Raw genomic sequence first — 22,718 nt, 5'->3', positions numbered from 1 at the left:
TTCGATCCATTCAAATCCTTTCCACTTATTTCAACAACTGGAAGAAAGGCCTACACCTATCTGCTGACCGAGAAATGAATCGGTTTAGAGAAGCAGTCATCCTTGTCAACTTTTGAACCTCTTTGGGATTTCGAGGTGGTTGTAAACTGTTAATTGCTTTAATTTAGTTAGGGTTGACTTCAATCCCGCGGTGAGTGACCATGTACCCCAAAAACCTTCTTGAACCAATACCAAAAGAACACTTAGAAGTATTAAGGCGCAGCTTGTGTTTCCTTAATATCCCAAAGATATTCCCGAGGTCATTAACATGCTTTGATTTGTCTTACTCTTCACCACCATGTCATTTATGTAAACCTTAATGTTTTTTTCCTAACTGTGGCTCAAACATCTTGGTTATCATCCTCTGGTAGGTATCCCCTACATTCTTTAAACCAAAGGGCATCACTCTATATGGTAATTTCCATTGGGAGTGACAAAAGCTGTCTTTTCTTTATCACTCAGAGCCAGTGGTATTTGGTAGTACCCCGGAAGGCATCCAAAAAACTCATCTGATGATGGCCTACAGTTGTGTCCACTAGCTGATCAATCCAAGGCATAGGAAAAGGGTCTTTTAGACAGGCCTTATTCAAATCTGTGAAGTCCACACATACCCACCACTTTCCAGCCTTCTTCTTCACCACTATAGTATTGGCTAGCCACTCAAGGTAAAAATTTCTTTAATAGCTCCGACCTGCTTAAGTTTGATCACCTCGTCCCTGATGGCATCAGAATGCTCTTAGATGAACGTCAAAGTAGTTGTTTTTTGGGAATGATGAATGGATTGACATTCAAATGATGGTAGATGAAGTTTGGATCCACCCTAGGAGCTTCGTAGGCACTCCACGTGAACACGTCAACTTTCCTCCTAAGAAACTTTATTAACTCCTCCTTCTCCTGAGGAGGCAGCTGAGCCCCGTTCTGAAAAAACCTCTCATAATCATTATCTATCAGAATCCTCTCCCAATTCTCACACTCTGTCCCTTCCACTATTTCTTGCACGGGTAACCCCAAAGTCCTTGATTGCTATAAGCTTCCTCAGCGGAGGCCGAGGACTCCACTCTTGGCTGATGCATTATTGCGATGACCAAGCACTGCCTTGCCATAGACTGGCTTCCAACCAGCTCCTCAATCAGGTCCCTTGATGGATATTTCTCATTCAAATGCAGAGTGGAGGAAACGGCTCCCAGGGCATGAAACTAGGGTCTTGCCACAATGGCCGTGTAGAGAAAACATGCATCCAGTACAATGAAATTCACCTCCACCACCTCTGACCCTGCTTGTATGGGAAGTCGAATCTAGCCCCTCGGAATAACAACCTTCCCGTCGAAGCTTACCAAAGGCGAATCATAAGCTGTCAAGTCCTCAAGTTTCAAGCCCAATCCATTGTACAAATCAGAGTACATAATCTCTGCCCCACTGCCTTGATCCACTATCACCCTCCTAATATCATATCCCTCTATATTGAGGGTGACCACCAAGGCATCATCATGTGGCTGTACAGTTCCCACCTTGTCCTCTTGAAAGAAACTCATTGACAGCTGATTCTCCACTCTAGCCCTCTTCGGCTCAAGTCTAGAGTCCTCGGCTGGTGGCCGAGCTACAAACATCACCCTGGAAGGGTGAGAAAAAATTCTTCCTGGAACCGCAAAGATGACATTGATGGTGTACAAAGGGGCTCTAGAAAAATGACCCCCTGAAATCCTGATCCTGTTAGACCCCCTAGTCCATTAGGCTAATGTAAAAATTGTTTCAGCCTCCCTTCCTTGATTAGTTGTTCCAGATGACTCCTCAAAGTTCTACAATCTTCGGTGGTGTGCCCTCGGTCTTAGTGGTATTGGCAATGAAGGTTTTGATTGCGCTTTATAGGATCATCTCCTATCTTACCCGACCACTTAAAGAATGGCTTGTTCTTAATTTTCTCTAAAACTTAGTGTATTAGCTCTCGAAACACCGTATTAACCATTTGGGCAGTAGCAGACCCTGATTGCCCAGTAAAGTATCTCTGGGGCCGGTTATTATTGTAGTAGTCCGACCTGAAATCCCTCTTCTTCTGAGGGATAACCTTAGCCTTCCCCTTGCCTTGCTATTGGTCTTCCTCGACCTGCTTATACTTATCAACTCGGTCCATGAGTTAACATACACTGCTAGCAGGTTTCTTAGTCAATGATTTTCTTAAACCATGCTCAGTAGATAGGCCGACCTTGAAAGTTCTAATAGCCACATCACCAAAATCACCATCTATCTCCTTGAACATCTCCCAGTATCTGTCTGAGTACGTTTTCAGGGTTTCTCCTTCTCTCATGGATATAGACAGCAAGGAATCTAAAGGCCAAGGAACCCTACTGCATGTAATAAAGCGAGATCCAAACGCCCAAGTGAGTTCTTTGAAGGAATCAATGGAATTTGCTCCTAAGCCATCAAACCATCTTATGGCTACAGGCCCCAAACTGGAGGGAAACACCTTGCACATTAAGGCCTCATTCTTGGAGTGTACAGTCATTCTCTGGTTGAAATGGCTTACGTGTTCCACAAGGTCTGTTCGACCATTGTACATGGTGAACGTGGGCTAAGTGAACCGCCGAGAAAGTCTCCTTCCCTCTATTCTGTGTGTGAAAGGTGATCTGGAAATTTGGTTAAGTGCTCTGCTCATCACATCATTTCCCAAGCCTTTGGAAGATGAGCTCCCGTTTCTGTGTTCATGGTGGTAGTCCTTAACATACGAGAAAGACTCACTAGGAGGAGTCCTTGACCTAAGTCTATAACTACCATCCTCCTCATCGTCAGAAGAGAAGTCAGAATTAAAGGAAGTTTGCCTTCGCCGTTCGTGGTGCAACTTTCTCTTCAAATGATTAATCTCCAGTTGCAAGGCTCTAGTATCCTTGTCATTGGAAAGGTGACTCCCGCTTCGAGACTGACTCTTGCTAGTATAGGTGGTACGAACACTAACCTCCTGGTCCATTCTTCACTCAAGATTGACAAAATGATTTTCACTTTGGGACCCCATAGATTCCTCCAAATTCAAACCTAAACCTACCATAATTGGATGTCAAACTCACTAAAACACAAGAGTTTTTCCCACAGATGGCGCCAATTATAAGGACGCATTTTGGTCCTCTACCCAAGGGGTGGATGGGTTTAGGCCCAAAAAGCCTAATACAATGAATTTGTAGAGAGTGGGTTGAAAAATTGGGTTTTAATGAGTTAGACAACAAGTAAAGTGGATCCAGATGAGAAGAATATAAAGATAGACTGGCTTAATTTGAAGGAAATCGTCCTCGGCACAATCCGAAGAGATCAATTCTTATATATTTCCCTTAAGTTTGATTACAAATTCAATTATTTATTGCTACAGTGTTTTTCTCTTAATTTCTCGATCCCCTTCCCTTAGGGTCATCTTTTTATTTTATACTATCCTCCTCCTTCATCTTTACCCTTCACGTGTAGACTAGATTGCTGGTGTTAATCCTTGTCCCATTAGCACTTTCTTGTAATCTTTGGGGAGTAGTTGTAAGGCTGAAAGATACTGTCTAGGTATCACTTCTTCATTAATGCGGTCAGAGAGTTAGCTGCAGAGCATTTAATGCTGTGGTAGCAGTTTTTCCTTTAGAAATTTCATGGCCTCTCTCTATCCTGTTCCGTCTTGATACTTATCCTCATCAATGAAATTGTCCGAAACGTTGCTCTTGATGTTAGACCGCACCTTCTGACTTCGGCTTTGCTTAACTAAGGAAGCATTCCTCCTCAAAGCACCTTCTTGGATGATCATGATTAGACTTCACCTCTTTACTTACCAACACGGATTCTTGGGAAGGTATTTACCCGCCCTCGGACTATTTAATGTCCTCGGATTGGGTCTTTGGCTCAATATATACATAGATATGTACTCTTGGGTCTATCACCCTTACAATTACCATATTATAAAATTTCATTTCGCTATTTATTATTTTAACATATAGGATACAAATCATTTATCTCACTTTTGTGTTTCATTTTATGCTCAACCAAGCACAACTTACCATGTGTTTGATTTTTTTTTTTTTTTTCCATTTAAAAGTTTTGTTATTTTGTAAAAAAGTCAAATAAATATATAAGAAGTTATGATTGGTGGAATGTAAATATAAAGTGTAACAGAAGATTTGTAATTGATTTTAAATTCCGTCATATATTTATATCCCGAATCTTATCAGTGTCACGTCATATCTTCTTCAAATGATAGAGAAGATAGCTCTATATACAAACATAATTATTATAAACTTCTATTAATAACTATCATAATGATCAAATTTATATTAAAAAAAATAAAAGAGAAAAAAAATCACATTTTATTAAACCTTCGGGTGCATTGCATAAATAATTGACTAGCATATAGGATGCATTAGTATTTTTAAGATACATTTACCCTATTTTCTCCCCTTATTTCTTACCAAACAAGGGAAGAATTATATATATATATATATATATATATATATATATATAATACACATCTTTTTCATTTTTCCATTCTTTCCACTAAATACTCATAATGGAAAAACATCAGCCTCTTCTGATCTTTCTTGCTTTCTTTCTTTTTTTCCTGTCATTCCTACATCTTCTTTCCCTTTATATTTCAATCATTCCTATCAAATAAAGCCTTAATATTATAATAAGGACTAAATTATTTGTTCTTAAAAAATATGATTTATACCACAATAAATTCTAAATGTTATAATATCAATATATATATATATATATATATATATATATATATATATATATATATATATATATATATATATATATATATATATATATATATAGAACAAACAAAGCATATTCCAAGCAGATATTCTAAACAAGTAATTCAACCACAAATATTAAATACTAAATCTAAAGCAATAATCATAAAGCCTAATTATGCAACACAAGATTTGGTAACTAAGTTAAAACTCTTGAAAGGAAAAACAACTCTGGGGATTCAACTACTCAAAAAATTGGAAAGAACCTCTATGGTTTCAAATAAAGGTTTAAGGCTTAAGGTGTTGTCAAAAAAAAAAAAAAAGGAATGGCACAAATCAAGAGAAATTTCAAGTATCAACGCAACAGAAGAAAATAGGTACAGAATGTGTCAAAGTGAAGAAAGGGTGACTTCGAAGAAATAAACATAAACCTAAAGCCCCACCTGGTCACCCATCTCTCGTCGGGCTGGGGAGGCCATCGTGCCACTCCCCCGAGATGATCAAGAAATCCTTGTTCATGCCCTTGTTGCAATCAGGGAGGCAAGAGATAAGTCTAACCTCAGGGTGCCTAGTTTTTAGGTAGTATCCTTGCCCTTTCAGGTGGTGAAGATTATTGACCTAGTTGACATTGTGGTGGGTGAGGTGGAGGCCCATTTTCTCATTTAAGGCGTCAATGCTTCCTAATATTCTAAACATATTAGGGGCACATTGGGTGGGAGCTAACCTATGAATCCTCAGGTAATCCCTAGTTACTGTGCCCATATGGATTCTCATCCCTCCCTCTATGAAGGCAATCATTGGGATAACCACATCTCCCTCTCGCCTAGCCTCATGCCATTCTCCCTCCTTATAATACCTAATGGAGACTCCTGGCGGGATCCTATACTGAGCTTTGAAGCTCTTATACCCTCATCGGAGTCTACCAAATAGGCAAACCTACCCATTCCTAAAAGAGATTTGGAGATACTAAGAACATAAAGAGAAGGGAGAAGAGTCAAGGAGAAAAAGACAGAAAAGAGAAGTAGATGGAAAAATAAATGAAAAGATTTATGAAGACTTACACAAAGTAGAAAACTCTCTTCGGACTGGCTCTTGGTAGGTGTGAGGGCACAAGTAAATTGGGTAAGTTTGCAGGTTCAATGTATGAGCGCTAAAGTGAGAAGAACAATTGATTCGGGCAGTATTTATATCAAAAAGATAGTTATAAGCGGGAAAATTCCCGTTCGGGTTCTAGCAAAATCCTCAGCCGTTGGATTTGCATCGCGCTGTAGAACGTGGGGAAAAGGGAGTTGTAAAAATTTAATGAAGGCATGTCTCATATGCCGAAGCGTCAGAAGCATGCCTTGGGCAATTAAAAAGGCATCTGCGCAGTCAGATGTGATGTATGATGAGCATGGAGTAACTATAGTGACATCAAAATCCTCCTTTCTTCCCGAGGAGCCAGAAAGAAGAATTTCGAAGGGCTATTGTAGGGGTGATAGGCCCAGGAGTACATATCTATGTATATATTGGGCCAGGGGCCTAATTCGAGGACATTAAGTAGTCCGAGGTCGGGTAAACACCTTCCTAAGAATCTATGTTGGTAAGTAAAGAGGTGAAGTTTGATCATAATCATCCAAGAAGGCAGTCCGAGGAGGAATGCTTCCCCGGCTGAGTAAAGCCAAGGTCAGAAGGTGCGGTCTGACATCAAGAGCAACGTTTCGAATGATTCCACTGATGAGGATAAGTATCAAGAAGGAACAAAATATAGGAAGGCCATGAAATATCTAAAAGGAAAGTTGCTACCATTGCATTAAATGCTCTGCAACTAACTCTCTGGCCGCATTAATGAAGAAGTGATACCTGAACAGTATCTTTCAACCTTACAGCTACTCCCCAAAGACTTCAAGTAGGGGTTGATGGGACAAGGATCAATACCAGCAATCTAGTTTATACGTGGAGGGTAGAGATGAAGAAGGAGGATAGTATAAAATAGAAAGAAGACCTTAAGGGAAGAGGATTGAGAAATTAAAAGAAAAACACTGTAGCAATCAAGAACTGAATTTGTAATCAAACTTGAGAGAAATATATAAGAACTGATCTTCTCAGATTGTGCTGAGTGTTAGAAATTGGGCTGGTTTTGATCCAACCCATAAACCATGGCCCATGGATCGTCCACATGAATTATCTGATAAGTAAGTTTAAATTTAAACTAACTGATATTGGTATGAGTTATCAATATTAGTAGTGGGATAATTTAAACTTAATAGATATTGATATGGGTTATCAATATCAGTGGTGGAGTAATTTGAAACTTAAAAGATGAGATCTTTTAGGGATCACATATATCTGATAATAAGTGAATCTCTACTAGTATTTATATACTCTTACATCAGTCAGATACAGGTTAGACACAGTGAGTGAACATACGTATAGTTTTGAGTGCTCTCTCAAAATAAGCCATCTCTCTGGGACATCATCTACTGTTCCTTAGAATTTGGAGTGTGGAAATTAGGAGAGACTCTAGTAGCCTTTCCTACGACTTTGAGGTGTTCCACAAAGGAGATCGTGAGGAGTTCGTAAAGCAAGCAAAGAGAAAGATCCGGCAATTTGGTGATCTGTTCCACCAAAGGTATGTGTCTACATGACCTCTAGTAAAGTATTTTTTTTTCAACATTGGTATCAGAGCCGTTTTATGCTTGTTTTCACTCTTGAATGATGCCATGATCTCAGAAATATATAATTCTATATGCATGCTAAAATTAAAAGTTTAAGTAATTTTTAATTTTTCAGATCTGTAATTTTTTAGGCATGTTATGGCATGTAGAGAGAGAAATAAAAAGCTGTAATTTTTTTTTTATTGTTTACATGTAATCTGAAATTTACAGGCTTATTTTGACCCATTAAATGTTGTTTAATATCAAATATTTTTTATTGGTTTGAAAGTACATTCCATAAGCTTTAAAACGACAGTTTACATGCTTAATTTAGACTTTAAACGAGAAAGTTATGGTCTTTTAAAGATTATGGTTGTATTTGATAAAATCTGAAAATTTGATATCTAACGTGGAAGACGATGAACAATAAAAGGAAAATTGTTTTGTAATAGTGTACCTGCTGGCTGACTCCACTAACCACTAATTGTTTGAGTGGTTATCTAATATAATAATAATAAAATTATAGAGCCCCACGTTGATGTTAGTGTGTTAGTTACACCTTGATAAAGATAAGTGCATCTCACGTTGGTGTATTACATATTGTTGTTGTTTCCTTCAACAAGGAAACAGTGCAAGTGATAAGCCACACGCAAGTGGCTGTGTGGGTCTGTGTGGGTTTGTAATATTGTTTACAAATACTGTGTGAGTTTGTAACATAGTTACAAAGGAATTGAGTTTTATGAAAACTTAATATATTACTTGCACAGTTAATCATAACTCGTACAGTGGATTTTTTTATATATATATTATATGTAATTGTAGTGTGACATATATATATTATATGTAATTGTAGTGGCAATTTTTTTTTCGTGATGTTAAAATAGAATTGTGATAATATGAGAAAATTGTGAAATTAGTTTTCTAATTTTCTGTATAATTATGCTTGTTTAAATCTTTGAATTAATTTATGATGTCTTTTTAACATATTGTGATATGATTGAATTGATGTTATATGAATGCATTATGTGATGAATATGTGTCCAAAGGGTTTATGAGACTCTTTTGGCTCATCTCTATAGTTAGAGATTATATTGGTAATTTATGCGACATGTATATTTTTATTTATTGTTATTGTGGATGGATAAGACAATTTTTTGAAATTATTTGGTAACGTGGCATCCCCAATTTTTAATTACAAATAGAATCTTTGTAGTAGGTACTTGAATATGTAATTTTTTGGCCATTGTTTTTGGCAATGTAATTTAAGGCTATGTAATTTAATTTTGGAAGCCATGTAAGAGGATGTGTTTCACGGTTACCTATAATTTTCAAATTTTGTCTTAGCATGTTGTATGAAATTACCAATAGAGCTTATAGTGGAGCCTATGCACATTGCGGTGCACAAAGATGTATGGACACATGTTATATGTATGATTTAATATGTGTGTGATGGTGTGATGTTTTATTCTTCACAAAAATTTTATTTAAAAATCAATTAGATGTGTTATTCCAATTTACATAGTGAGAGATGATTATGAGCTTAGCGAAATTTTCGATCTTACTATGTAGAAAGGAATATCATGGTCTAGTTGGATTTTTGGGTTAAGAAAGATCTTACTAATGTCAACTTGTGTAAATGTCGTCGTCGGCGGGTGGTGAAGGCGTCGCGCGTCTTCTTCCGAGAAACCGATAACGGGGCTTTCCCTACGGGCTACATTTTGCTCTGGACCCGCCAACTGGACGTTTTGGATCATCCGGAGGTATGTCTTTCGAGCCTTTTTTGAAGGTCTGGCGGCGACCCCTCCTACAATCATCCGTATGTCACCAATGGGAGGTCTTGGACGGTCATTGTCCCGTCGGGGAGGGTGTTCTGGGAGTGCTGGATCCGCTCTTTCCTTGCTTACGAACTTCTGCATTTTCCTTGCCTTATAAGGGCCTCGATTTGCTGTTTCAGATCGTAACAATCGGCGGTGTCATGGCCGTGGTCTCGATGAAAGCGGCAGTACTTATCTTTGGAGCGCCTGTTAGGATCCCCTTTAGTTTTCCAGGGAAGGTCAGCGCCCCCTCGTCCTTAATCTGCATTAGGACTTGATCTATTGGGGCGGTAAGCGGGGTGAAGCTTGTGAATCTTCCCCCCGGAGGCTTGGAACGCTTTTCGTCTCTTCGGTCTCCTGTTCTGGGCCTCTTTCTTCCTTGGTCTGGTCGCGCATCCTCCTGCCTTTCCCTTTTTCTTGGCTTCTCTTCTCTGGCCTGCAACGCGTCCTCAGCATTCATATACTTAGTAGCCCTGTAGAGCACTTCCGACATGGTCTTCGGGTCGTTCTTGTATAGAGAGAACAAAAACTTGCCCTTCCGCAGCCCATTGGTGAAGGCTGCTACAAGTATTTTGTCGTCGGCTTCGTCAACCGATAGCGCTTCTTTATTAAAGCGCGTTATGTAGGATCGTAAGGTCTCGTCCTCTCTTTGCTTGATACTCATTAAGCATGCCGTGGACTTTTTATACCTGTGTCCGCCAATGAAGTGTGTAGTGAATTGGGCGCTTAGCTCCTTAAAGGTGCTGATAGAGTTGGCCGTCAGTCGGCTAAACCATATCCTTGCGGGGCCTTTGAGTGTTGTGGGGAAGGCCCGGCACATAATCTCATCTGCCACTCCCTGAAGATGCATCAGGGTCTTGAAAGTCTCCAGGTGATCCAAAGGATCCTTTACCCCGTCATAGCTTTCTATATTCGGCATGCGAAACTTGTGGGGCAGGGGGAAAGAGTTCACGGCCATAGTGAAGGGTGAATCGGTACGGTTGACTAGATCGTCGAGATCGCTAGAGACTCTCCCCTTGAGGGCGTTCATCATGACCTCCATCTGTTCCCTCATTGCTTGCATCTCGGCGGCAATATGTGGTGGAGTCGCATCCATGAGGGATGGTATGCTCACATGCTGCCTTTCCGGCCTGCTTGGGGCGTGACTGCCCTCGGGTCTCTCCTGATTCCTGTTTGGAGCGCTAGTCCCTTCTTGATCTTCTGGCTGGCCATTTGGTGCTGTATCCTTCTGGCGCAGCTGTTCTTCCAAGTCGAGGTTCCGTTTGGTGAGACGCTCCACGGCGGCACCGAGAGTCTGAACTTGCCTCTCAAGGGCAGTTGCGGGCGGTTCCTCTCCCTGTACATCATTGGTAGTTGCCATTGAGCGAGTGAGTACCATGCAACCCTTTTAGTCCGGGAAACGAGTGTGGCTTAGTCACTTAAAAGCGCGTTTCCCACAGACGGCGCCAACTGATGATGCCGAAAATCTCACCAGTGAGTTGCACGACGCGTGTACGCTCAAAGACAACACCTGCACAGTGAAAAAGAAAAGGACCTCGCAGAGAGCACCGGTGTGGTGCCGGCCAAATACCCTCCGAAGGTCAAGTTAGAACTTCTTTCAACTCTAGAGTGCTAGAGAGGGGTTAATTATGCGTACCTCGGCCTATGAGGGTATTGGGGCTTTTATAGTAGTAAAGGGTGGACCTTTCTTCCTTGGAGTAGAAGTCTTTTCCTTATAGGAATCCTTAAGCGCGTAGATTGCGGAATCCTTTCCTTATAGGACTCTGATACTGGGCGTGGAATACAAGCAATCTCCCTAAAACCCATGCGTGGTGACCAAGTCATGGTTTGTGTGGAGCCGTCAGCTTTTAAACCGTCAGCCTGCACTTCCCTTCAGCTTAGTGTCAGCTTCACACCGTTCAATAGCCTAGGGGCTCCCAACTTCCGTCAGTTTAGACTTGGGAATTCAGACCGTCAGTTTTGTCTTGGTTAGTCAGCATGTATTTCTTTGTTTAGCTTACGTCACAACTTCACCCGTCAGCTAGAGCAGAAGCTGACGGGTTAAGCCCATGGTACCAGTCATAATTCTTCCATATCATACAACTTGAATGATCATCCTCTACCTGATCCAATTGCTTATAGAAGTATTTTAGGTGCTTTACAAATTACAATATCTAGGTTCACCAGCCTTGATCTCTCATTTGTAGTGAATCAAGTTTGCCAATTTATGCCTTGATGAACTGCCCCACTAATACACTATCTAGCTAATATCAGACAAATACTAAGGTATTGAAGAGGAAAATTCAATCATGGGTTTCTCTTTTACTCATAAATGAATTTCTCCAATCACCTTGGGGTTTTTAATTCTCCCCAGCCATAATCCAATTACATGGTTAATTAATAAACAACCCATAGTTTGTAGATATTCTACAGAGGTTGAATATCGTGCCTTTGCCTCCTCAGCTATCAAACTCTTTTGGCTTTGCATGCTTTTCAAAGATTTTGGGGTGTCCCTTCATCAAGTTCCTATACTATGGTAATAACATTTTAGCATTAGCCATCACCTCTAATCCCATGTTTCAAGCATGAACAAAAACACATAGAATCTGATTTTCATTTTATTCGAGAACAGATTTTTTTTTATAGATTCTACAAATAAGAAAAAAATTTCTTATTTTTGGATCATTTGGAAACCTTAAAATGGAGAATAGACACCATATTTACTATTTCGAATCTGCCCAAAAAATAAGGGTATGTTGGGAAACAAATAGTTTAAACACCATTTTGGTCCCAGAAAATGTCATTTGGCAAAAAAGTCAACAGTTAGTCAGAGTCAAAGATCAGTTTGCAGGAGAAAGAAGAAGTGAAGGGAGAAAATTTATTATTGAGAGCTTTTAGTGGGTTTGAGTCTATTTGTGATGGTTTTTTTTCAAATTTAACATTCTAAATAAAACAATGTTTTATGCTCTTTAAAAGTAAAAGACAATTTCCACTTTTTTGGACTTATTTTTTCGTTGAACACAAAAAGAAAAAAAAAAATTGAATTACTTTTTCTGTCACACTAAATGCTAAGAAATGCGCATCAAAATAAAGTTTTAACTCCAAAAGAGTTCCACATTTACAAAAAATATTTAGATATTCTTAGAGTACGAAGAAATTATGCTCTCTCCTCTCACATTCATGATAGAATCCACCATGAATTTAATGAATAGACCCATCATAAATATAAAAGAATGGAGCATCATTTTCCGTGTTCCAAGAATACCTAAAAATTACTCGACCCTTACTACCAAAGAATTAATTGAAGACAAAACAAAAATAAAAATAAAAAATGAGATAGAAAGTAGAAATATGAGAAGGAAAGAAAGGAAATACAGAAAGTTGAATGGGAAAGAAAAAAAAAGGCTTGAGGCTTGAGGGACAAAAGATGTACGCTGAAAATAAGAAACAAAGGTTGAACAGTCAACTCTAACTCAAAACAAGATTGACCAACCATGGCTAGTGGTTGGTCAAAGGAAATCTTTAAAATATAGTGTATATATATTATATTAATATTTTTTTGAAAGGAAGATTATGTTAATTTTATTAAGGAATTTATATGTTGTTTATGATTTCCTTTTGGGGGTTCATATCACATGCAATGTGACTTGGTTGGTTCAATTAGACTCATGGTATGTCGGTTAAAATTCCAACTTAGCTTCCACATCATTCACTCCTCCTTTTTTTACTGTCTCATCCACTTTTTTTCATTTTCTTTTATTTTCTCTCAGCAACTAAATATTTATGAAATTCAAAAAACATTTATTACTATTGCATACTCTTAATACGATGATCACTTTATAAGTATAAGTGTTTGTGGGGTATAAGTACTTGTGGGGTGTGAGGGGGGCAAGGGCTAAGGTTCAAATTTCTTAGAGAAAATTTTATACACATATACACTTAAATTAAATTAGACCAACCATGGCTAGTGGTTGGTCAAAGGAAATCTTTAAAATATAGTGTATATATATTATGTTAATATTTTTTTGAAAGGAAGATTATGTTAATTTTATTAAGGAATTTATATGTTGTTTATGATTTCCTTTAGGGGGTTCATATCACATGCAATGTGTCTTAGTTGGTTGGTTCAATTAGACTCATGGTATGTCGGTTAAAATTCCAACTTAGCTTCCACATCATTCACTCCTCCTTTTTTACTGTCTCATCCACTTTTTTTCATTTTCTTTTATTTTCTCTCAGCAACTAAATATTTATGAAATTCAAAAAACATTTATTATTATTGCACACTCTTGATACGATGATCACTTTATAAGTATAAGTGTTTGTGGGGTATAAGTACTTGTGGGGTGTGAGGGGGGCAAGGGCTAAAGTTCAAGTTTCTAAGAGAAAATTTTACACACATATACACTTAAATTAAATTAGAACAGAATTTTTATCTTGTAAAAAAAAAAAAGACTACTAGGCCACAAGAAACAAAGGCATTTCGCCACATTATTTATATTTGTAGGGACCACCCCTATAACCTACAAACAAACGAGCCATTGATATTTTCAATTCAACCAAGACAAAGAACAATGTGGCTCCCATCAAAAAAAAAAAAAGAACAATGTGGTTCTCCACTGAAAGCAGTGATTCCTTGAAAGAAAAGCAAAAGAACAAAAAACCATCATTTGAAAATTTTTAAATCCAACCCCATTTTAGTTCATTCTCTAACCCTGATTGTGCAGAAAACTTTTAGATTCAATACACACCAAAAAAAAAAAAAAAAAACCTTGTGGTAGGCAAAGACTTCATGCCAACAAAGCCAAGGTGGTTGATGCAGAATTTGTAGTAACCAATTTAGACTTGTTAAGTTTCATGAAATAAAGGAAAATGATGGGCAGTAATTTTCTCGATTACAATATTGAAAGAGTGGCTTAGGTAATATTTAATCTTGAAGTTCATGAGATGAGATTGATTTTGTTTAGTTGCTGAGAAAAAACAAAGGAAAATGAGGGAAAGTGAGTTATGGATTTGTTTAGTTGCCGAGAAAAACAAAGGAAAATTGGTTCGTTAATCATAGATGAGGTGGAAATTGAATGGATTTTTAATTAACTTGGCAAATCTTTAATTGGGCCAATTAAGTCACATCTCACGAATTACACCTTAGAGCATTCACATCAGTCCGTGTATAAGTGTGTATAATAAAAAAAATGTTCAAATTTACACATTTTTGTTCAAAAACAGCCCACATCAGTCCCTTTAAAATCTTTCAAAATCGTCTAAAATTATCCACATGCTACAGTACCCGTGTAAATTTACACGGGCATTATAACTCGTGTATTTATTTTTTTATTAATTTTTTCTCTCTCTTGTCTCTGGTTGGTTTCCGTTTTTCTCACTCCTCATTCACTCTCTGCTTCAACCACTCATCTGTAATAAGCTCTTCTTTCTTCAAGCATTTTTTCAGAGAAATGGGTCTTCGCAGCCGTAGGAGGAATGAGTCTTCAAGCATTTTTTCGTTCTTCTTTCTTCAAGTGAGAGTCGAAGGAGGCTCCGATCAACCATGAGAATGGGTCTGGGTTTCGGCTTGATCAACCATGAGAATGGGTCTTTGCAGCCGCAGGAGGAATGGGTCTTCAAGCATTTTTTCATTCTTCTTTCTTCAACCATGAGGATGGGTCTAGGTTTCGGCTTGATTTGGGTTTTGGCTCCGATCAACCATGAGAATGAGAAAAAAAAAAAAAAAAAGCACAAAGCAAGTAACAGATCTGGGTTTCAACTTGATGGTGGTTGGGTGATGATACGGTGGTTGGTTTTAAGAGAGAGAGAGAGAGAGAGAGAGAGGCCATGAGTGAGAAAATAATAAGAAATGTAAAATAATGAATATTTTATTAAATAAATGTGTAAAATAGATAAACTGATGTAGGTGTCTTGTAAAAATAAATGTGTAAAATAGAAAAAGTAAGTTTTAAACGTATAAAATGGAAAAAAATTTGCATCCACTAATGTGAATGCTCTTAGTTAACAATTCGGCTAGTGATCGGCCACGAGCCCCCGATAAATCATTTAGAAAAAAATAATAATAATAATTTTAAACATCATTTTTACAAAATCATTTTTGCAATCAAGTCATAACATCATCTCCGGAGTCCTGCCTTAAATTTTGAAATGAAATACAAAAATCTACAATTATAGCAATAACTTGATGGATGAAGTACTTTCTCAATTTATTCTGTAATTCCTTTTCCATTCGCACAATTCACAATCACACCTGTAGCAAAGAGTTGGCGCACCAAAAGGTCTAAAACCAATAAGATGTCCAGTAACTCCTTCAATCCACTGAGAAAATCTTATGTATAAGATATATACACAATACATCTCTCTCTCTCTCTCTCTCTCTCTCTCTCTATAAGGATTTATATATCTTGTCCATAAAATAAATATTACTTTCCTAGAGATAATCTCCAATTGCTTTTACAAGTCTTTACCTTGACTAGGCGCAATGCAATAATAATTACTAACTCTCACATGCCTTGCAAAGAGAGAGTTGGTACAAAATTTTCAAAATATTAATCCAATAATAAAAACTAAATACATAATCCTAACCCATTAAGTCATTCATTTTTATTTTTGCTTACTGAAGTAAATATTGAGATAAGGCTGTCTGCCATGACCTCTTTCAGACCCCACAAAAGTGAGTATTTTTATCCTTTCCCTTGTAGGAGAAAAGATTTTGTATTATAAAATATACTTGGAGCATGTATAGCCTCCATCAATAATAAAATTGGAATGCTTGTTGAGAATGGGTGCATGAGACAATCCTCAAGTCTCAACCACATACCAGTGTACACCTTGAATATGAGGAAATCTTAATCCCATGGGTACCAGAAGCACCTCCCTAAAATGGAAAAACTAGTTTGACTAGAAAAGAAAAGGGCAGAGATGGAGGCCGCTAAACTAAATAACACAACAGCTCTGCTTGTAAAGTTTACAACTTGCAAATATTAGTACATACACATTCTGAGAAGAGATCTTTGGTGTCCTCATTCACTACAACATAGTTGGGAAAATTTTGGCATTCTTGCATGCCAGACAAAGGTACATCTCAAAATAATGCGTCCAGCATTCCTGAGTCACCTTGAATCTCATTCCCGCTATCAACCACAGGTCAACTGAGAAACAGAACAAGAGGATATGCCACTGTGAGAATATATTTTCAGCAAGCCAAAATATTCAGAAATTTTTAATATTACAAACCTTCAGATTTATAAAAGAGTTTTTTTTATTTATTTATTAACATCAATATGACAAATACTTTTATCACCTTGCTGGTTCTTCTTTCCTTTTTTTTTTTTTTTTTTTTTTTTACTGAAATGATAGAAATCACATTACTAGACTTTTATCACCTTGCTGGTTCTTCTTTCCTTTTTTTTTTTTTTTTTTTTTTTGACTGAAATGATAGAAATCACATTACTAGTTCTAACCCAATAAAGTTGCATGATGAAATGATACAGAAAATTGTGTTTGCTGCAAACACACTATTATAAAAAGATGGGAAATGTTTACCAATGCCCTATTTTTAGAAACTATTTTTAGAAACTATTTTATGAGAAAATAATAAAGCAATTAATTTTTCTAACATCTTTTTATATTTCCCATGAAAGTGGTTTTAAAACTTTTCTAATATAATTTATTAACAATTGCCCTAAGGGCACCCGTCAACATAACCAATATAAGATTTATGATTTGATAAATAGTGATTTCAGGTTTTTACAATATTTGTAGGTGGTTTGCTTACATTGCTTCATTTAAATTTCGAATACAGATTGCAGCCAAGGGTTGGACAGCAACAAGTGAATGTAAAAGCAAAAATTCTAGATCTACCACTGCTAATGAATCAAGCTAATAATACTCGTTATGCAGTGCCATGGGGGGTCAATGTTGAATGGGTTTCCCTGATTTTGAGAGGATATATGTCGTATATGTTTTCATTGACACAGCCAATATAGTGCGGCCATGTCAAGCAAGCAACCAATGTGCCATTAGATCATTGTCTCTATGACAGCTTTAGGAGTCTAATGTAGACGCACTGGAAGCCTAAACTAAGTCATTGGTAACCATTGTGGCTGAGTGTCTGTGTATTCATCCTTTTACCAATCTCTTTTTATTGTTTGTTTCTCAGAAGTTTCTATTTGACAGTTTGACACCCTTTTTTTGTTTGCTTTTGTCGAAAATGTATATGTTTCCAAAAAATGTGAAAACAGAAACAGTACCAAGCAACCTTAAACATTTAAATTTAAATTTTCAGGCATACAGTGTGGCAATACTTACAGTGCACCAAAACTTTAAACACCCCAAAAAAGGAAAGAAAAAAAAAAAAAAATCAAACCGATCTACAATGAATGATTTTATTATCACTGACAGTTTTTTTCCCCCCTTGATTTCTGAGAAAAGCCAAAGTTATTTAACATCTTGACAAAATATTATTTTACTAGTCAACCATACTAAAAGTCTAAAACCTAAATCTTAACAAAATTAACAAGAAAACTTATGTGGTGGATGATTAAATGAATTTAAAATTAAATGCAACAACTTACAACAGACAGATGAACCATACAGTATGATCCAACATAACAATCGGCCTAATGAAATAATGACCAGCACCAATGAGCTATAGCTCAACTGCACTTCCTTCTCCCATTATAATGGAATGGAGGGTGACTTCGTGTGTTCAAAACACACTGGGTCCGTGTGTAAATTACCTAAAAGGGTAAAATGCACTTAGACCCCCTGGTTTTGAAATTTCTGGCAAATATAACAATTTTCTTTGGCTTGGTTTAAAAACCTGTGCCTTAGTAGATGAAAGCCCAGATAGGTTTCTCTTTGTTCTGTTTTTATTTTCATCTCAAGGTCATTAGTAACAAACCAAGTTCAAATATTTAGATCAAACCCATGACAACCGGGAGAGAATATATCATTAAATTGTCACTTCCTGTGCATAAGTTAAAGTTGAAGATTTTTGTTAGAACCAAAGGGTGAGGAGGAGGAGGAGCTCAAAGTTGTTCCTGCCATGGTGGCTGAGGTGTGAAAGATGAGAAAAGGATAACTAAGGGTGTGTGAGTGACCTGTTTAGGAGAGGAGGACCCAACCTGTAGGAAGACTTCAAAGTTCAAACACGGTCCAGCAATCTCACATGGACAGTTACTTTTTGGATGGCACATGGACAAGATTTATTGTATGGTTGGATCTATCTATTACATCATTTAAAGAAAATAAGACGTTACAAGATTCTAATTGAGAGTTTAAATATAAAATAGAATATAAATTCAATTAAAAATATACATTAGAACACTGACGTAGAAAATTGTAAGGACTCAAGAGCATATGTAGCAAAAATTTTGAGATCAACCAAAAGTCATACTTCTATATATATATATATATATAGACACACACACACACACCATAGATAATAGGAGTTATAAAAAAAAAAATAATAATATTTTCAAGGTTGATATGTTATGCCACTTCTCGAGTATGGAGATGCACATGCTTATTTAGGTATTTTATACATTACTATAACCCCAGCACAAGATGAGGCCTATGCCCTGCCAGCTTGCAACTCCAAATGATTATGTCTCACCCCTAGACATGCTCAGCAGTCATGCTTCAGACATCTTTAAGAACATTGGACATGAGTAACCCAAGAATTTATAGAGCAGTAAACAATTACTATTCCTCAGAATTTCTTTTGCTAGTCTCTAGATGAGCATAATCTATGTGCACAGCTCCAAGCTGTTGATTTTGCTGGTTGTAAAAAAAGATCACTATGAAAGATTTGGACGACACTGGATTAAAGAGACAAGGAAAGTCTTGCTGTGTGCAAAAGTTGCTGGTTCAAGGGCACGTTACCAGGTCTATATTAAACAAACAAAATATGCAATATTACTGTATTATATCTTCCAATGGGTAAAAACCCAGGCTAAATCATCAAATCCAGCAATAATTATTTAACAAAATTTGGTCCATGAGGTATTTTGGGGAGTGGGGAGGACAACTTTGACTACTTTGTGTGAACTCCTTACTAAATATTTGTGAATGTAGACTCTTTAACTCTTGCCTTACTCCAGAATTTTGTAATACTTTTAATGGTGCGTGTTTCAATATTTTGCATAATCCACTGATTATTGAGGATTTGAATTATTCAATAGGAAAAAATAAAACAAACAAACAAAAACACCTTATCTCAGGGTAAGCAATGAGTATTTGGAAAGTGAAGACCTCTAACCTTTTTAAGAAGATTAAGTTAGCAAGGACCATCCTCTTTGCCAGATGCCCATTGATAAACCATTAATAAAAATAACCTTTGCACTTTACCGACCCACAAAGGCATTTTTTCTTCCTCTGGTCTGCTTTTTCAGGCGGTACTGCCCCATAATCATATGTCAACTCTGTCATTGGAGGAATGTGACTAACCGCATGAAATGTAACATGGAGATCAGATTCATTTTTATTTTCACGTAAAATTGGCTGCCAGGATACATTTGGAGAGCAGCTGTGATTCATAAAACGACCTACATTCCCAGCATTTTTTGCACTTATGATTAGGGGATGTGGGATCTTTGGGGCCTCATTAGACTCACCTGGCAGTTCAAAAAGTGGATAAGTGCGGGTTGCATCGAAAATGTAATCATCTTCATTTTCACTTCCAAGCTCCTCCAGCTTATCACTGGCAATAACTTCCCCTGCATATTCACATATAAAAGCTCCAGCACGAAGGGGATCCCAGGACCTTAGACCCCAGCCTCTATCCTTAGTTTTAAACACTTCCAAACGAACTCTCAAACCACTTTGTGATATTCGGTTCCGGCAATTAGAAGGACACTGACAAGAAGGACCACACTCATATAGCAATGACTTTTGGTTCACAAGAACTGAATTTGCATTATAAGGAAGGTAACCTTCATTTTTCTTAATGCAAGAGCAGTTGCTACCAGGGAGACATCCACCAACACAGTTACAGCCAGTACAAGGTTCTATTGGATCAACTGGTTTTTCATTCTTGAGACCGGGAAAATAGGTGAAATATGCAGGGCCCTTCTCATCATCAACATCATTTACTAGAGAAACAGGTGCACTTTCAGCCCCAGAAGTAAGATCGGGCAATATAACCCCAACCCTAGAATTAACTCCATCCTTCCATTGCTGAATTAATTTCCAGGTCATGAACGCTTCAGGCTGGCCAGGTAACCTGACAAGTTTGTACTTAAATACATTGCGACCTGACTTTCCTTTATCTACCCATGACTCCTGGATTTTGTAAAGACCATCATAGACATATACCTTCCCAGTTGGATTTGCAAAATCCTTAAAGCCCCGAATCACTCTAATCTCATTACCCCGGTGCAAGCTTTTCTCCAAAGCAAGGTTACCTCTTTCAAGCTTCTGATCCATCACTTCCTTATCTTTCCGGAAGTGATTCCCACCTTGACCACTATAAATTAACACACCCCCATCCTCCATATTATCATCCTCATATCCTCCAGATGAAACAATGCTGACTGCTAAGGGCTCTTCACTTTGACTGACCTTCAGACCCATGTAATCAATGCCAGCCATACATGGTGCGTGCAATCCAATCAAGCACAACTCCATCCTGAAAAAGAAACAATCCCCAACTTCAACACCAGGCACAGCTCCAACTCTCTTCTTGATGTTTGTCCGAATCCCTTTATTCATCAAAATTGCACCCGCTCTTAAATCAGGTCGTCTTGTTACTCCTGGAACTGCATCCTTTGACTCTTCAATTTGGTTAATCTTTCTTCGGATAAAATCATATATCATGAGTAAGCATCCAACCGACTCCTTGTCAGCTTCAGCTCGCCGGATCATGTCAAATGCTGCAATATTAGACGATGCAAGAAGATTTTCAATTACTGAATCTATGTCAATTTCAGTTGAGGCAATATTGATGTCCTGGCGAGCCCTAGTCCTCCTCTGTGACCTACTACTACCCTTTGACCTCCCTGCCTTTCCAGTATCTTCTGAATCTTGCAAGCTAAAACTACTCGAATACTGCCCATCTTCCTGCACATCCCCACTTTGGTGTCGTGACAGAGCACGACTTCTAGTGACCCTTCTTGAAGAACCTGTCTCACCATTCTCATCTCCTGCATACTGAGTCTGCGGTGTCCTAAATGAAGTGATTGGTACCGCATTTGATATTGGTGCATTTCGATTTGGTACAGGCGGCCTTTGAGGCTCTGGTGTAGCAAAAAAGGGGTAAAATGAGGCAGCCCCAGGTGGGAAAGGACCAGATGGTGAAACACAAACAAAGGGCGCACCACCTTGGGGATTCGGAAACGAAGGAAAATTAGGTGCTGATGCTGATCCAAATATAGGAACAAGACACCGCAAGGGCCTCACATTCATTACCCTAGACTTATCAAATGACCCGGAAACAGGAGTAGAGTCTTCCATCAATACACTTCCAGACAACAAAAAAACAATCTTTCCCAAACACCAACTCCCCTAACACAAATTTCTATACATAATCTACTTCTTTTTCTCCTCTTTACAACACCAACCAATTAACACAACATTTACTTTTAATAAAACTACAACAGCAACATATTCTTACAAAACAAAAACATAAACGTTTCAGTAACAGAATACTTTACAGTAAAAGCAGAAGATCTTCACAGAATCACTTAAAAGATTCAAACTTCACATCCAGGCCAAGATTTTGGTCAACATAAGTAAATTCCTGCAACATGAAAGCAGAAATGAAGTCAGAAAAACTAAAAGAATCTGAGCTAAAAACATTTAAATTTCCAGGGCAGAGTTTAAAATTATCCAATATACTTGCGTAAACCCTCAAACCAAAAAGAAAGCATGTGAGCTAAAGTTGAAGTGAACATGCAAGGTCATTAGAAACAGAATCGACAGCCCAAATTTCTGTTTATTTCATTTTACCCAATTTCCCAATAATCAAAATGAAAGAAACCCAACAACTGGAAATTTTTTTTTAAATTTATTTTAAATGATGGGTTATGAAAAAAGAGATCAGAAGAGTGAACAGAAAAAAGTAAAAAATTAAAATTAAAATATAAAGTGGAATTATGCTACCATAGATCAAAGGCAAAAAAAGGCATAAGAAATAAGACAGATCTAAATCAAACATAGAGAAAGCTTAGAACTTGGAAAAGGAAGATTTTATTTTGTTTACCTGACATGGAATTTTGGGGATTGGAAAGTAAGAGTTCTGAGAAGTTGAGGAGCTTCTTATTACAATGACTTTTTATTTTTTACTTTCCCAAACACAATGCACTCTTTTAGTTTTCGTGTTTGGTCGTCTTGGGATGGAGAGGGAATCAGGTGTGTCTGAGACTATGATACTGTTGTCTTTGATTAGTTTGATGCTTATGTGGCAGCGTTTTTCATTGGTTTAGTATGTGAGTAGAGACAGGGGATTATCACTTATGTTTTTTACCTTGGCATAAGTAATAAATGGTTCAACTGAAACTGAGAGAAGTACTAAAAATACAGAAGAAGAC

At 37.6% G+C, this 22,718-nt stretch overlaps 1 protein-coding gene across 1 annotated transcript; it reads right to left on the bottom strand.

Annotated features, from left to right (window-relative positions):
* Nucleotides 1–16,123: 16,123 nt before the first annotated feature.
* LOC112020905 (histone-lysine N-methyltransferase, H3 lysine-9 specific SUVH1) lies at nucleotides 16,124–22,509 on the bottom strand. Its single transcript, XM_024053475.2, has 3 exons — nucleotides 22,391–22,509; nucleotides 19,451–21,928; nucleotides 16,124–16,337 (listed from the first exon to the last, which is right to left on the bottom strand). The coding sequence occupies exon 2, from the start codon at nucleotides 21,640–21,642 to the stop codon at nucleotides 19,513–19,515; it is 2,130 nt and encodes a 709-aa protein (XP_023909243.1). The 5' UTR covers nucleotides 21,643–21,928; nucleotides 22,391–22,509; the 3' UTR covers nucleotides 16,124–16,337; nucleotides 19,451–19,512.
* Nucleotides 22,510–22,718: the final 209 nt, after the last annotated feature.

The sequence above is a fragment of the Quercus suber genome, unplaced genomic scaffold, assembly GCF_002906115.3.
Source record: "Quercus suber isolate HL8 unplaced genomic scaffold, Cork oak 2.0 scaffold_30, whole genome shotgun sequence".
Taxonomy (NCBI): Eukaryota; Viridiplantae; Streptophyta; class Magnoliopsida; order Fagales; family Fagaceae; genus Quercus; species Quercus suber.
Note: the sequence above shows the minus strand (reverse complement) of the source record. Positions and strands in the feature narration are given on the sequence as shown.